Source organism: Budorcas taxicolor, chromosome 7 (genome assembly GCF_023091745.1).
Source record: "Budorcas taxicolor isolate Tak-1 chromosome 7, Takin1.1, whole genome shotgun sequence".
In the NCBI taxonomy this organism is placed as follows: Eukaryota; Metazoa; Chordata; class Mammalia; order Artiodactyla; family Bovidae; genus Budorcas; species Budorcas taxicolor.
The window spans coordinates 80,016,733-80,032,761 of NC_068916.1; the positions used below are offsets into that span (position 1 = coordinate 80,016,733).

The 16,029-nt window shown below is 39.6% G+C and overlaps 1 protein-coding gene across 1 annotated transcript in view; it reads left to right on the forward strand.

Moving 5' to 3' along the window:
* FAM151B (family with sequence similarity 151 member B) overlaps nucleotides 1-16,029 on the forward strand; it is a 31,785-nt gene that overhangs the window by 4,241 nt on the left and 11,515 nt on the right. The window contains exons 2-3 of the mRNA XM_052644244.1: nucleotides 717-842; nucleotides 12,501-12,666. Coding sequence (XP_052500204.1) covers nucleotides 717-842; nucleotides 12,501-12,666 — 292 coding nt within the window. The remainder of the gene's footprint in view (nucleotides 1-716; nucleotides 843-12,500; nucleotides 12,667-16,029) is intronic.

Genomic DNA, 16,029 nt, shown 5'->3' on the forward strand with positions numbered 1-16,029 from the left:
ACATTTTACTTAATTATGGGGCTCGAATTGGAGAAGATACCATGTGAAAATTCCTGCATTAAAATATCTGCTTCTTAACAGTTTTTTTTCCTTCCTGCATTTTTCTTTACATGTCTGAGGCTCAGACTATCCTAAATGTTTACTGATTATTACTTACATCATATATAGCATGCATGTGTGTGTACTCAGTCGTGTCCAATTCTTTGTGACCCCATGGACTCTAGCCCACCAGGCTCCTCTGTCCATGGGATCCTCCAGGCAAGAATACTGCAGTGGGTTGCCATTTCCTATTCCACATTTATAGCATATTTATATATAAATATATATATATATATCTTTATATTTGTCATATCTGAATGTGTGCTGAGTCGTTTCAGTCATGTCTGACTCCTTGTGACCCTATGGACTGTAGCCCACCAGGCTTTACTGTCCATAGGATTCTCCAGGCAAGAATACTGGAGTGGATTGCCATGCCCTTCTCCAGGGGATCTTTCCTACCCAGGGATCGAACCCTCATCTCTTGCATCTCCTGCATTGGCAAGCAGATTCTTTACCACTAGCGCCACCTGGGAAGGCCATCTTGATACTGGTTCTTAATTTTTTAAAATCTTTTCTCAGTTTTATTGCTTTATTTTTCTCCATCAACATATGCTGTGCCCTTTTTATTAAAAAAGTACCCTATAAAATTATTTTTAATATCAATGCTGTCATTTTAGGATCTTGGAGTGAAAATATACTGGAATATTTTCTGAGAAATAACCAGATCACAACAGAAGATGGCGCCCAAATCATCTGGTATCATGCAGCTAACCACAAGGTGCAAGTGAATGAGGCACTGAGAAGTAAGTCAGTATTCCTTGTACTTGGATGAATTCAATTTTTTTTTTAATCTGGTTATATTTGCAGGTACCAGAGTCTTAGATGATCCAAGTGTAAATTCTTGGCTAACATAAACATTCTTATAAAAGATGTCATTTTATTTACAAAATGAACAAATTTTCCTAATGGAAGAACTTACTCATTTTCCAGAAATTATTTTCCTTTACTATGCCTTATTTAAAGTTCTCATGTATCATTACACTTGCTTATATATGCTAAGTCGCTTCAGTCGTGTCCGACTCTGTGTGACCCCATAGACGGAAGCCCACGAGCCTCCCCTGTCCCTGGGATTCTCCAGGCAAGAACACTGGAGTGGGTTGCCATTTCCTTCTCCATTGCTTATATATAGTAGTGATTTAAGTAAAATGTTTAAGATCACGATTGTATGTCACATGTATTTCTGTGTCTTTCACAGCTTGCTCAGGAGAGGCTCAAAAATATTTGTTGAATGGATGAATGAAGCCATTGAATGCTAATTTATAATGCCTTGGGCAGTATTTATGCCTGGGCTAGAAACCAAGCCTTTGGGTTTGCTAACTCCGTCTGTAATCTTATGTAGATGAACACTATAGCAGTTTAGTTAGCCTTTTCCTATGAAGTACCCCTTTTGGCTACAGAAGTGCGGGAGAATGAAGGTGTATCATGAGAGGGATGGGGCATAGCTTGAAGTGCCCTGTTCCAACAGAAAGATTTCCTTGTATTCTTATGCTGCTGCTGCTGCTAAGTCGCTTCAGTCTTGTCCGACTCTGTGCAACCCCATAGACGGCAGCCCATCAGGCTCCCCCGTCCCTGGGATTCTCCAGGCAAGAACACTGGAGTGGGTTGCCATTTCCTTCTCCAATGCATGAAAGTGAAGTCGCTCAGTCGTGTCTGACTCTTAGCAACGCCATGGACTGCAGCCTACCAGGCTCCTCCACCCATGGGATTTTCCAGGCAAGAGTACTGGAGTTGGGTGCCATTGCCTTCTCCGTGTAATCTCATATTTTATTGTAAAAATCTACAAATTTACTCAATTTACACAATTTACACATCCAACTCAATTGTGTATCTGGATAATGTATCTGGATAGTTTCTTTTATTGAAAAGATATTATTTTTAGTTGCTTTTCAAAGGGAAGAAATTTGTCTTCTAATATTTAATACCTTATAATTAAAACAGTGCCTAGCACATAATAACCTAACCATGGTTTTTTCATAAATAAATTTTAGCAGAAGCAATGCTTAAGAAAAACATTGATTAATGGCTTCCTGGAGCTGAAATGAATAGGGGCTGGGGAGTAAATGCTAGTGGGTACAGGTTTTGTTTTGGAATGATAAAATTTTTCTGGAATTAGATGGTGCTAATGGTTGCACAGGGCTTTCCAGGTGGTTCTAGTGGTAAAGAACGGCACTGCCAGTGCAGGAGATGTTAGAGAAGTGGACTCAATCCCTGAATCCGGAAGATCCCTGGAGGAGGGCATGGCAACCCACTCCAGTATTCTTGCCTGGAGAATCCCACGGACAGAGGAGCCTGGTGGGCTACAGTCTGTAACGTTGCAAAGAGTCGGACATCACTGAAGTGACTGAGCACGCACGCACGCATGATGCTCACACAACCTTCTGAATATTCTGAAAACCACTAAATGGTATGCTTTAAAAGAGTAATTTTATAGCTTGTGAATTATATATCAATTTTTAAAAATAGAAGAAAATAGGAAGAAATATATCTATTATTTGCAGACAATATATGCCGGGGTCCAGCCCCGGTGGATCCAGGGAATTCGAAGGGTGGACGGCGTTGGCGTGGAAAGACTTGTTTATTGATTGATATAAGATTAGATTAAGAAACTATAGTGTAGTAGGAAGATTAAGTGGAGGAAGAGGGCTGAATAGCTTGGTTTACGCGGAAGACCAATAAAATTCCAGACAAGGAATTTGCACCATTTACGCTGGGCCACCAGCGCTCGCTTGAATATCTAAGGGTGCCTCACCTTAGGCTCCCTTTCGCGTGGGTCTTAACAGCCAGGGCAAGTAAGTAGATTTGGCGGGCCTCCGCGCCCCAGGTGGAGATTCAGCCTGAAATTAAAGTAAAGAGCAGAGGGAGGGAAAGAGAGAGAAGAAGAGAGAGAGACACGGGGGGAGCCAGATTCCCAAAAAACCAGGCCGAGAGACTAGTCCGAGAAACTGGTCCGAGAAACTGGTCCCATCCTTTATTGTTCAGAAGGCCTTTTATACTTTTGATAAAACACGGAGATCAATGGGTAACACAAAATTATGTAGCATTCGCAACCCAGACTCTTTCTGTATATCATTTTGTATACAAAAGGTCTCAGGTGATTTACGTTATCTTCTGGCCAAGAGGCTTGTTAACACTATTTGGCTCTCTTCCTTAATGAATGTTAATTTTGTTTCCCCTGAAGTGTTTTTCTTTAATCTACGTCTCCTTAAAGCACTAAAGTTACATCTCTATAGAACAAAGGTGCAGTGGGTTATAACAAAGAAGGTACTTAACTCAAAGATCTAATGTTGCTAATACCAGGTCTACTACTTGTTTTTCTATATACCAACTATATCTAAAAATAAAGGATATGAAAATTTAGCAGCAAGTAGTGGCTCAACAAATGAAGCCTTTAATCAGTCCTCTTCTAAAGATTTTGACTCCTCGGAAGCCCCTACATTCCTAGGATGTTTTAAGCGTCCTGTGCTTCCTGTGGTCAGGAGGCCTCAATCAATCACACGCGCAGCTGAGTCCTGCAGGCAGGCTAGAAAGCCATCAGAGGGGTTTCTGGATTGAAACACTCTCAAATGCAGAAGACTAAAGCCCTGAATTGACTTTTTCCAGAGAACGTCAGAAGAGTGGAAAAGCAGAGCACAAAAACCGGCAGATTTTTGTTGGGGTACATGCTTAGGAATTTCCAGAGGGGCCCCTGAAGTCTGAGCACGCCTTGCGTATGTCAGCTTCCTTCCTCATGACCTTGTCACGGGCAGGATTCCTCACACTGGCTCCCGGCAAATGTAGTTTTATATTTAGAAAATAAATAGATTCTACAGCTAAATGATTGTAATTCATAAGTTGATATAGACAATCTCAACCTTTTTGACAATGTAAAAATCAAAGCAGAAAATAAATTGGATTTCTCTGTAACAGCTAATAATTTGGAAGCAATCTTTAAATTTTATGCTTTGTAATAGTAAATGTAGAAGTCTCAGACCTAGAAATAATTTAATTAAATATGACTACTTCTAGCCTTGTTTTAAAAATAATCAATGGAAGTCATTTCCAATTGCTGGCAGTCTGCTGTTGATCTGGGAATTTTTCATAGGTTACTTAGTTTTCAGATAATATCCTCTTTACTTTCCCCTAGTCAACCAGAACCTCAAGTTTTATACTTTTGGGTGTTCAGTTCAGTTCAGTTCAGTCGCTCAGTCGTGTCCGACTCTTTGCGACCCCATCAAGTCCCTTTTTTCAGTCCTGGCTAATCTTGAAATTTCTTTCAAATACAGAGGAAAGAAAACAGGTTCCTGGAGACATGTATTACACTGCTTTATCTCATTTCTTCCAGAATATTTAAATTTAGTACAACTGTTATTAATGAAGCTGTTTCTGTTTTCATTAATATGTGATATTGGATTTTCAACAATGTCTGTGATTTAAAAAAGCAAAGTACAGGAGGAACAATGTAGGAGTGCCATTTGTCGACAAAAGAGTTGCATTGTCAACACAGCTGATCTCAGAATAGGCAAAATTGTTTACAAAAGTTATTACATATAATGTTATTTTTCATTATAACATTTCTGCATGTAGATTTTTAAAATGTATATTAAAAGAAATGTTGGTTAAAAATAGAAATTATTAAATCTCTTTGAGAATAAAAAATGTAGTTTTTTAAAAAAAACCTTTGTAACATATTTAGGAAAAGTGTGACTATAGTCACAACTAAATGTATTAGTAAAAATATAGTAAATTGCTGCATTAGGAATGTAAATAGTATAAGCAAGATAGATAACTTTAACTTCATTTCTATAAACATATTTCTTTGAGTTTTGTTTTAGTGTAAATAGCGTCTGTTTGGGATTTTCTTGTGTAGAAAATCACAAAAAACCCAAAGCTGTTTTCTATTGTCTGGCTCTTGTCAAAAGTTGGGGCTCCTGTGGTTGGAGTGTTAATCTTGATGTGCAGACTTCTTCCTGTGACTCTCCCTGAGATGGGAAACATGGTGACCAGGCAGTCTCCCAAAGCAGAGGCATACCCTGACCTTCAAAAGCCTTCTACCCAACAGCCATTGGTGGGAGAATAGGGAGAGAGGCTGGGCAACTCACATAAATGTCTCCAGGCCAGGCTTCCCTCTCTTCTGAGCACTAGTCTCTCCAACTTCTTATTTGCTGTTTTCACTTAGGGAGTTTTTGTGCATCAACAGAAAATTGGATTAAAGATTCACTGAGCATGGCCCCACCCATCAGAACAAGACCCAATTTCCCCCTCAGTAAGTCTCTCCCATCAGGAAGCTTCCATAAGCCTCTTATTCTCATCCAGCACAGGGCAGACAGAATGGAAACCACAATCACAGAAAACTAATCAAACTGATCACATGGACAACAGCCTTGTCTAACTCAATGAAACTATGAGCCATGCCCTGTGGGCCACCCAAGACAGATGGGTCATGGTGGAGAGTTCTGACAAAACGTGGTCCACTGCAGAAGGGAATGGCAAACCACTTCAGTATTCCTGCCTTGAGAACCCCATGAACAGTATGAAAAGGCAAAAAGACAGGACAGTGAAAGATGAACTCCCCAGGTTGGTAGGTGCCCAATATGCTACTGTAGAACAGTGGAGAAATAGCTCCAGAAAGAATGAAGAGATGGAGTCAAAGCGTTTAACAACACCCAGTTGTGGATGTGACTGGTGATGGAAGTAAAGTCTGATGTTGTAAAGAACAATATTGCATAGGAACCTGGAATGTTAGGTCTATGAATCAAGGCAAATTGGAAGTGGTCAAACAGAAGATTGCAAGAGTGAACATCAACATTTTAGGAATCAGTGAACTAAAATGGACCGGAAGGGGTGAATTTAACTCAGATGACCATTATGTCTACTACTGTGGGCAAGAATCCCTTAGAAATGGACTAGCCCTCATAGTTGACAAAAGAGTCCGAAATGCAGTGGTTGGATGCAGTCTCAATAACAACAGGGTGACCTCTGTTTGTTTCCAGGGCAAACCATTCAGTATCACGGTAATCCAAGTCTGTGCTCCAGCCAGTAATGCTGAAAAAGCTGAAGTTGACGGTTCTATGAAGACCCACACTACCTTTTAGAACTAACACCCAAATAAGATGTCCTTTTCATTATAGGATACTGGAATGCAAAAGTATGAATTCAAGAGATAACTGGAGTAACAGGCAAATTTGGCCTTGGAGTACAGAATGAAGCAGAGCAAAGACTAACAGAGTTTTGCCAAGAGAATGCACTGGTCATAGCAAACACCCTCTTCCAACAACACAAGAGGAGACTTTACACATGGACATCACCAGATGGTCAATACTGAAATCGGACTGATTATATTCTTTGCAGCCAAAGATGGAGAAGTGCTATACAGTCAGCAAAAACAAGACTGGGAGCTGACTGTGGCTCAGATCATGAACTCCTTATTGCCAAATTCAGACTGAAATTGAAGAAAGTAGGGAAAACCACTAGACCATTCAGGTATGACCTAAATCAAATCCCTCGTGATTATACAGTGGAAGTGAGAAATAGATTCAAGGGATTAGATCTGATAGATAGCCTGAAGAACTATGGACGGAGGTTCCTAACATCGTACAGGAGACAGGGATCAAGACCATTCCCAAGGAAAAGAAATGCAAAAAGGCAAAATGGTTGTCTGGGAGGCCTTACAAATAGCTGTGAAAAGAAGAGCAGCAAAAGGCAAAGGAGAAAAGGAAAGATATACCCATCTGAATGCAGAGTTCCAAAGAATAGCAAGGAGAGATAAGAAAGCCTTCCTCAGTGATCAGTGCAAAGAAATAGAGGAAAACAACAGAATGGGAAAGACTAGAGAGGTGTTCAAGAAAATTAGAGATACCAAGGGAACATTTCCTGCAAAGATGGGCACAATAAAGGAAGAAATGATATGGCCCTAACAGAAGCAGAAGATATATAAGAAGAGGTGGCAAGAATACACAGAAGAACTATACAAAAAAGGTCTTCATGACTCAGATAATCACGATGGTGTGATCACTCACCTAGAGCCAGACATCCTGAAATGTGAAGTCAAGTGGGCCTTAGAAAGCATCACTACGAACAAAGCTAGTGGAGTTGATGGAATTCCAGTTGAGCTATTTCAAATCCTGAAAGATGATGCTGTGAAAGTACTGCCCTCAATATGCCAGCAAATTTGGAAAACTCAGCAGTGGCCACAGGACTGAAAAAGGTCAGTTTTTATTCCAATCCCAAAGAAAGATAATGCCAAAGAATGCTCAAGCTACCACACAATTTCACTCATCTCACATGCTAGTAAAGTAATGCTCAAAATTCTCCAAGCCAGGCTTCAGCAATACGTGAACTGTGAACTTCCAGATGTTCAAGCTGTTTTTAGAAAAGGCAGAGGAACCAGAGATCAGATAGCCAACATCCGTTGAATCATCGAAAAATCAAGAGAGTTCCAGAAAAGCATCTGTTTTATTGATTATGCCAAAGCCTTTGACTGTGTGGGTCACAACAAACTGGAAAATTCTGAAAGAGATGGGAATACCAGACCACCTGACCTGCCTCCTGAGAAATCTGTTTGCAGGTCAGGAAGCAACAGTTAGAACTGGACATGGAACAACAGACTGCTTCCAAATAGGAAAAGGAGTAATTCAAGGCTGTATATTGTCACCCTGCTTATTTAACTTCTATGCAGAGTACATCATGAGAAATGCCAGGCTGGATGAAGCACAAATGGAATTAAGATTGCCGGGAGAAATACCAGTAACCTCAGATATACAGATAGTGCCACCCTTATGACAGAAAGTGAAGAAGAACTAAAGAGCCTTTTGATGAAAGTCAAAGAGGAGGGTGAAAAAGTTGGCTTAAAACTCAACATTCAGAAAACTAATCATGGCATCCGGTCCAATCACTTCATGGCAAATAGATGGGGAAACAAGGGAAACAGTGAGAGACTATATTTTAGGGCTCCAAAATCACTGCAGATGGTGACTGCAGCCATGAATTAAAAGACACTTGCTCCTTGAAAGAAGAGTTATGACCAACCTAGACAGCATATTAAAAAGCAGAGACATTACTTTGCCAACAAAGGTCTGTCTAGTCAAAGCTATGATTTTTCCAGTAGTCATGTATGGATATGAGAGTTGGACTATAAAGAAAACTGAGCATCAAAGAACTGATGCTTTTGAACTGTGGTGTTGGAGAAGACTCTTGAGCGTCCCTTGGACTGCAAGGAGATCAAACCAGTCAATTCTAAATGAAATCAGTCCTGAATATTCACTGGAAGGGCTGATGCTGAAGCCGAAGCTCCAATACTTTGGCCACCTGATATGGAGAACTGACTCGCTAGAGAAGACCCTGATGCTGGGATAGATTGAAGGAGAGAGGAGAAGGGGACGACAGAGGATGAGATGGTTGGATGGCATCACCGACTCGATGAACATGAGTTTGAGTAGGCTCAGGGAGTGGGTGATGGACAGGGAGGCCTGGCATGCTGCAGTCAATGGGGTCGCAAAGAGTCGGACCCGGCTGAGTGACTGAACTGAACTGAATGTGCATCACATTCTTAATTGTGTCTGCTAACCTGCATTTCCTATGATCCTTCCTCTCTCCGTAAATGGCACCATAATCTGCATATATTCTTAAACCAGTAATCTGGGAGTCATCTATTCTTTGTTTTTTGTTTTTTCTTGTATCTACTCTATTGGACATTATAATTCTATTCCAAAATACATTTTGAATTAGTCCACGTCTCTCCATCTCTTTTGTCTTCACCCTAGTCCAAGCCACCATGATCTGTTACCCTTACTACATAGCTTCCATTCTTATTCTTAAAAGAAACCATCAGGAACATAATTTACAGGGAGCCTGAGACTCTTGACACTGCCGTTTAGCGATTTGTTTTTCTACCCCTAGGAAATGAATGGAGTTAATAAATGGAGAAACTGACTATTACTTTTAAGGAATTCCAAAGCCTATGTATTCCTTTACAACAACACTGATAGACAAGACGGAATGCCTGCATATGTTATACTAAATACCACTTTGCTGAGAAATCATGTTTGTGTGACTTATAAAATTAGCCAGAAGCTTGACCTATTATTTCATGTTAAATATAGCTCTCTTTAACTTTTTTTGAGAAATTGCCAAGCTTTTCTGAAGCAGCTGAGTGGGTTCTTATATTTTCACCAGAAAACTGAATGATGTTTCCAATTTCCGCATGTCCTTGTCAACATTAGTTATTGTCTGTCTTTTTCATCATAGTCGTCCTAGCATTTGTGAGTTGGTATCTCATTGTAGTTTAGATTTGCATTTCCCTGAAGATTAATGATGTTGAGCATCTCTTCATGCACTTATTGGAAAATCACCTGTATGTGCAGCTGAGCAACTTTTTCAGCCTATTTCCTGCCTGTAGAAATTGGAGAGTTCATAGACTTCTTTTCAAAGTCCTTCAAGTTGGGCTTAAGCAGTATGTAAACTGAGAACTTCCAGATGTACCAGCTGGGTTTAGAAAAGGCAGAGGAACCAGAGATCAAATTGCCAACATTCCTTGGATTATAGAGAAACCAAAGGATTTCCAGAAAAAACATCTACTTCTGCTTCATTGACTACATTAAAGCCTTTGATGGTATAGATCACAACAAACTGGAAAATTCTGAAAGAGATGGGAATACCAGACCACCTTGCCTGCCTCCTGAGAAACCTGTATGCGGGTCAAGAAGCAACAGTTAGAACCTGTCATGGAACAACAGACCGGTTCCACATTGGGAAAGGAGTATGTCAAGGCTGTATATTGTCACCCTGCTTATTTAACGTCTATGCAGAGTACATCATGTGAAATGCCAGGCTGGATAAATCACAAGCTGGAATCAAGATTGGCAGCAGAAATAACAACCAGATATGCAGCTCATACGACTCTAATTGCAGAAAACAAAGAGGAATGAGAAAACCTCTTGATAAGGGTAAAAGAGGAGAGTGAAAAAGCTGGTAGAACTCAACATTTGAAAAACTAAAATCATGGCAACCAGTCCCATCACTTCATGGTAAATAGAAGAGGAAAAAGTGGAAGCAGTGACAGATTTTATTTTCTTGAGCTCCAAAGTCACTGCAGATGGTGATCGCAGTGATGAAATTAAAAGATGCTTACTTCTTGAAAGGAAAGCTGTGCCAAACCTAGACAGTGTATTAAAAAGCAGAGACATCACTTTGCTGACAAAAGTCCATCTAGTCAAAGCTATGGTTTTTCCCGTAGTCATGTATGGATGTGAGAGTTCCACCGTAAAGAAGACTGAGTACTAAAGAATTGATGCTTTTGAACTGTGGTGTTGGAGAAGACTCCTGAGAGTCCCTTGGACTGGAAGGAGATCAAACCAGTCAATCTTAAAGGAAATCAGTCCTGAATATTCATTGGAAGGACTGATGCTGAAGCTGAAGCTCCAATACTCTGGCCACCTGATGCGAAGAGCTGACTCATTAGAAAAGACTTTGATGCTGGGAAAGGTTGAAGGCAAAAGAAGGGAGTGGCAACGGATGAGATGGTTAGATAGCATCACTGACTCAATGGACATGAATTTGAGCAAACTCCAGGCAATAGTGGAGGACAGAGGAGCCTGGCATACTGCAGTTGATGGGGTTGCAAAGAGTCGGACATGGCTTAGCAACTGAACAACAGCAACAACAGGCCTCTTTTCATTTTGACTCTCTCGCTTTGTTCAGGTCCAAGTCTATAACAGCTCTATTAAAAATATACTGGGATTTTTATATATCAAGTTATAAACCATCCCTTTAGTCAAAAGCCTTACTGCCAAATCTCTTTGAGGCAGGTCTCTCTCTGCTTTGGTTTGCTAGTTAGAGTGCTATGGGATAACACCCTTAAGATTCTATAAATTCTTTTATCTAGATTGGTATCCGAGGCTCCATATTTCTTAGGTCTTAATAAAGTGTCCTGTCGTTGTATCCTTGATTTGGCCTTGATCCTGAGGCTATAGTTTCCTAGCAGCATCCTGGACTTGACTTTTGGACTGAGGCTTTCTCTTCCTTTGAGAATCTTTCGCCAGATGGAGAGAGTGGTTTTATTTTCTAACTCACACGAGTTCTGAGCTGGAAATATTTCCTCTTTATGCTGCTTAAAATCTAAACAGCTAATTATTTGACTCAGCTCTTTCTTCCCATCCTTTATCATAGGAACTAAAAGAAGCCAATTAATGCTTTCAACATTCTGCCTGGAAACCTCCTTAGCTAAATCCACAAATTCATTAGGTATCCTATCTATCTTCCACCAGTTGCTACAAGTGCCAGTGTTGCCAGAAGTTTCACCACGATGTAAAAATAATTTTCTCACTGCTCTTCCAACCTCTGTTAACAGTGCCTTTCTAGAATCTGCTGGATCCCAAAGCCAGTGTCACACATTTCAGTGCCCTGCATCCAGATAACTAATTCTGCATGTTTTCTATTACTGTGTAATAAATTACCTCCCAAACTTAGTGGCTTCAAATAACAGTGACTTATTTTTGCTGATTTTGTGGGTCAGATAGTGGTTCTTCTCTTCCATGTGGAATAGGATGAGGACATGTTGCTGCACTTGGCTGTTCCTCAGCTAGGCCTGGAAATTTTGCAGTGGCCTCACTCACGTGTCAGAGACCTAATGCTGTCTGTCAGGCATGAAGCCTTAGTTTTCTTCTATATGACTTCTCTCTCTCTGTGTGTGGTTTCTGAGTCTTCAGAATTCTTACCTGAACTTCTTTACATGGTAACTGGCTTTCCAGAGGACAGAAGCAGAAGCTGCCAGACCTTTTAAGAGCTAAGCCTAGAACTGACAGTTTTGCTTCCAATTTCTTTTGTTGGTCAAAGCAAGTCACAAAACCAACTCAGGCTCAAGGGGAAGAGAAAGAGATGAGAAGATAGATAGCAGGAATTGTTGTCAGACATCTTTGAAGTTAGTCCACCAAAGCCTGCTAAGTCACACTAGGTGACTAGTGAAGCTTCTTACCCATTCCAGGGATGTGTGCTTTTACATAGTAGCTAAGCTTTGGGTCAAAGAATTGCATCTATAGCATAGAGTTTCAAACATAAACAATAAACATCTGTAGTTTCTAATTTCAGGAAGGAGAAGATAAAAGTACTATTTGTGTTCTCAGAAGCTTCAACAAATACTTACGAAGCCTCCTCTTGTATACTCACTTTGCTGTGTTCTGGGAAGAAATTAAATATTAGGACAACAGTTTGAGTGTGACCTAGGCAAAGATATTTAACTCCTAACCACCTGTTTGCTCATGACTAACAAAGAAGGGCAACGTGCAAGGCCTGACATAGTACCTGGCACTTAGTGATTTCTCAGTAAATATTATTTTCTTTCCTCCTTTTTATCTTCCTCAAAAGGATACTGGACATGCCGTCTGCTGTAGTCTCTATTAACACTAACATAGATTCTTTTATGTGGACAGGTACTGCTCATATGATAGAGGCTGATGTCATTCTTCCAAGTGAGGGATCAGAACATGGCCAGCCAATCATGGCCCATCCTCCAGAAATAAACAGTGATAATACTTTACAGGAATGGCTGGCTGAAGTTATTAAAAGCAATAAAGGCATAAAGCTGGATTTTAAGAGGTATTTGTACAAACATGTTCAGTCTCCTGGTTGTTATAGAATAACAATAAGGGGAAAAAATCAGTAACTTCATATATTTGTACCTAAGTAACTTTATACTTTATCTAAACTGAAAATGGAATTGCAAATTAATATTTTTCAGGAATGGACCAAAGATCCACAGAGTTTTCTGCTAATATTGTTTCTTGGGAATGTTTTGAGGCTAAACTTAAGTTAATTTTTATAAAGGAATTTATCATAACTGACCATTGTAATAATAGAATGGTAAATTTTTTTTCTATGTGAATAACTCCCAATACCTTTCAAAATTTTTAATTGGAGAATAATTCCTTTACAATGTTGTGTTAGTTTCTGCTGTACAATGAAGTGAATAAGCTGTATGTGTGTGTGTGTGTGTGTGTGTGTATATGTATATATCCCCTCTCTCTTGAACTTTCCTATCCCCCACCATCCTACTCTTCTAGGTCATCACAGGGCACCGAGCTGAGCTCCCTCTGTTACCCAGCAGCTTCCCATTAGCTATCTGTTTTGCACATAGTACTGTATATATTTCAGTGTTACTCTCTCAATTTGTCTCACCCTCTTCTTCGCCCACTATGTCCACAAATCCATTTGAAAGAAAGTGAAGTCGCTCAGTCGTGTCCGACTCTTTTCGACCCCATGGACTGTAGCTCGCCAGGTTTCTCCGTCCATGGGGTTTTCCAGGCAAGAGTACTGGAGTGGGTTGCCATTTCCTTTTCCAGAGGATCTTCCTGACCCAGGGATCGAACCCAGATCTCCTCCTTTATAGGCAGATGCTTTACCGTCTGAGCCACCAGGGAAGTCACAGAGCAATACAAGTTCACAAGTCCAGAGAACAGTACATTGAAGATGCTGCTTTCACTAAGAAGTAGTCTGAGACAGAGTTGGCAGTAGTTGGGTTAGTTAATGCATTTCCTACTTGATTTGTGTTATTTTATTTGGGAAATTATTTAGAATTCTTTAATTACTGAAGAGTTTCTTAAAAATAATGTTTTAGAAGCATTGATAATGAAGAGAGCAAGATTAAGTATCATTTCCTTCTCCGTGTCTATCATGAAAAGTTTTACTTTTGTGGTATTTTGGCAGTGTAAAAATTATAGGTAGAGCCAGGGATTTATTGTGACACCATAAAAGCTCTTCATGAAACCCATGAAGGCAACTGCTATGAGAATCTAGGATGTGTGGTAAACTTACTTTATCTTTGAACAGTATTTTAAAATTGAATCACCTCAAGAAATGAATAAGGATTGGAAATCTTATTCATAGGGTTTTAAAAAACCTAATAAGTATTTAATCATTAATGCTCAGCGAGCAAAACTTTAGATCTCCTTGCCTTTTCATTTGTTGTGGGGCTAAATATACTAGTAAACCTCTTTATACTGTGAATGAAAGCTATTGTAAGATCTTAAAGCTTTTAGAATGGTGAATAGTCCAACTCCATTTTATTGACAAAGGAACTTAGTCCAAAAGAGGTTATGTGACAACAGCTAAACTTGAGAGCTGAGCTAGGACCAGATTCCAGGTTTCCTAGAGCCAGTCCAGTGTTCCTTTGATGGTGGTTTAGTCACTCAGTTGTGTCTGACTCTTTGCAACCCCATGAACTATATAGCCCACCAGGCTCCTCTGTCCATGGAATTTCCCAGGCAAGAATACTGGTGTGGGTTGCCATTTCCTTCTCTAAGGGATCTTCCCAACCCAGGGATTGAACCAGCATCTCCTGCATTGCAGGTGGTCTCCTACATGACAAGTGGATTCTTTGCCGACTGAGCCACCAAGGACCATGAAATAAAGTATTTAATCCTTAATGCTTGGCGAGCAAAACTTTAGATCGCCTTGTCTTTTCACATGCTCAGTTTTCTTTTTTTTTTTTTAATGTTTACCATTGCCTGTAGACTTGTTCTCTATGAAATATATACTTTGACTCCTCACCAGTCATATCAGCTCATTCATTCCTAAATGCTAGCAGTCACCAGTAAAAGGCTGTGCCATTAGGAAAAGACTGCATGTTTTTTGATCATACATATTTGAAGGGGAATGAATTTAACTAACAGTTATGTAAATACATACTGTGTGTCAGACACAGTTCTAAGAGTAGGAGCGTGCTCAGTCACTCAGTTCTGTCTGATTCATTGTGATCCTAGGGACTGTAGTCCGCCAGGCTCCTCTGTCCATGGGATTTTTCCAGGTGAGAACACTGGAGTGGTTGCCATTTCTTCCCCCATGGTCTAAGAGCATTGAATGTTAATTCGTTTAATCTTTACAACAATCCTAAAACGTAGGTTCTTCCTATTCTCATCTTCCAGATAAAGGAACAAAGGAATTTATAGATTAATTGGGAGAGAATTGTTATTTTAAATATTTATACAGTGAGTCTTCCAGGCTAGGAATATAGTATATTATTCTTTGTAGTAAACGTTGTATTTTGCTGTTGGGCAAAAGTTTATCCTGTCTTTTTTTTTTCCTCCCCAAATATGGCGTTTCCTCCACATTTACTCTTCCAGAAGAATTTTGTAATTATTTTGTAAAGTTCCAGAAATTAAAACTTAATTTTTTCCTAAGTAAGATTTTGTGTTTTTCTTAATATAGGTTTTGTTTTTCTTAATGGAAAGGGAAAGTGGTGGTACTATAGTCTTTTGTATTAGTGATAATTAAAACATTTACCTGTAAAAGAATATTAAAATATTAATAGTTAAATATTAAGTTATAATATTTCATTAATAATGGTTAATAATTAAAATATTAAATAGTTAAATATTAAAAATATTAAAAAGTATATTAAAATCTTACTTCATTATGTTCTGTGTCGTAGGTCTTTATGTCTAACTGTGCAGTGCTTTGCACGTGGTAGACACCTAATATATGCTGTTGCAATGTCAGTTTGGGGGAGAATGTGTTGAGACTAGATATCAGATGGTGAGCCATCGTTGAACAGCCTAATGTCAGTTTACTAAATTGAGAAAGGCTAAGAAGCTTCCTGTTGAATATAAACGGGAAGTTAGTGATTAACCCAACTCCACAGACACCAGATTTCTTAAGAAAGCAGAATCGTTTCTAGAAAAGGAGAGGAGGTCAGCTGTGAAACATGTGTGGATTAGTTTAAGGTTTCCTTCTACTCCACTTCTGAAGAGCAGAACCCCACCGGCACTTAGCTGCTGCTGTGGGACTTGCAGACGAGCCAGCTTTGGAGTAATAGGTACAAGTTGCTTAAGTACCTTGTAATAGGTACAATTCCCTAAAAATGAGGGAATTTTGTAGGAAGTACAGTTGGCCAGATCTCAGAATTGTGGTTTTTAACACAGCATTGATATCATTCAAGGCAGAAAGCATTTGAGACAGAGAAAT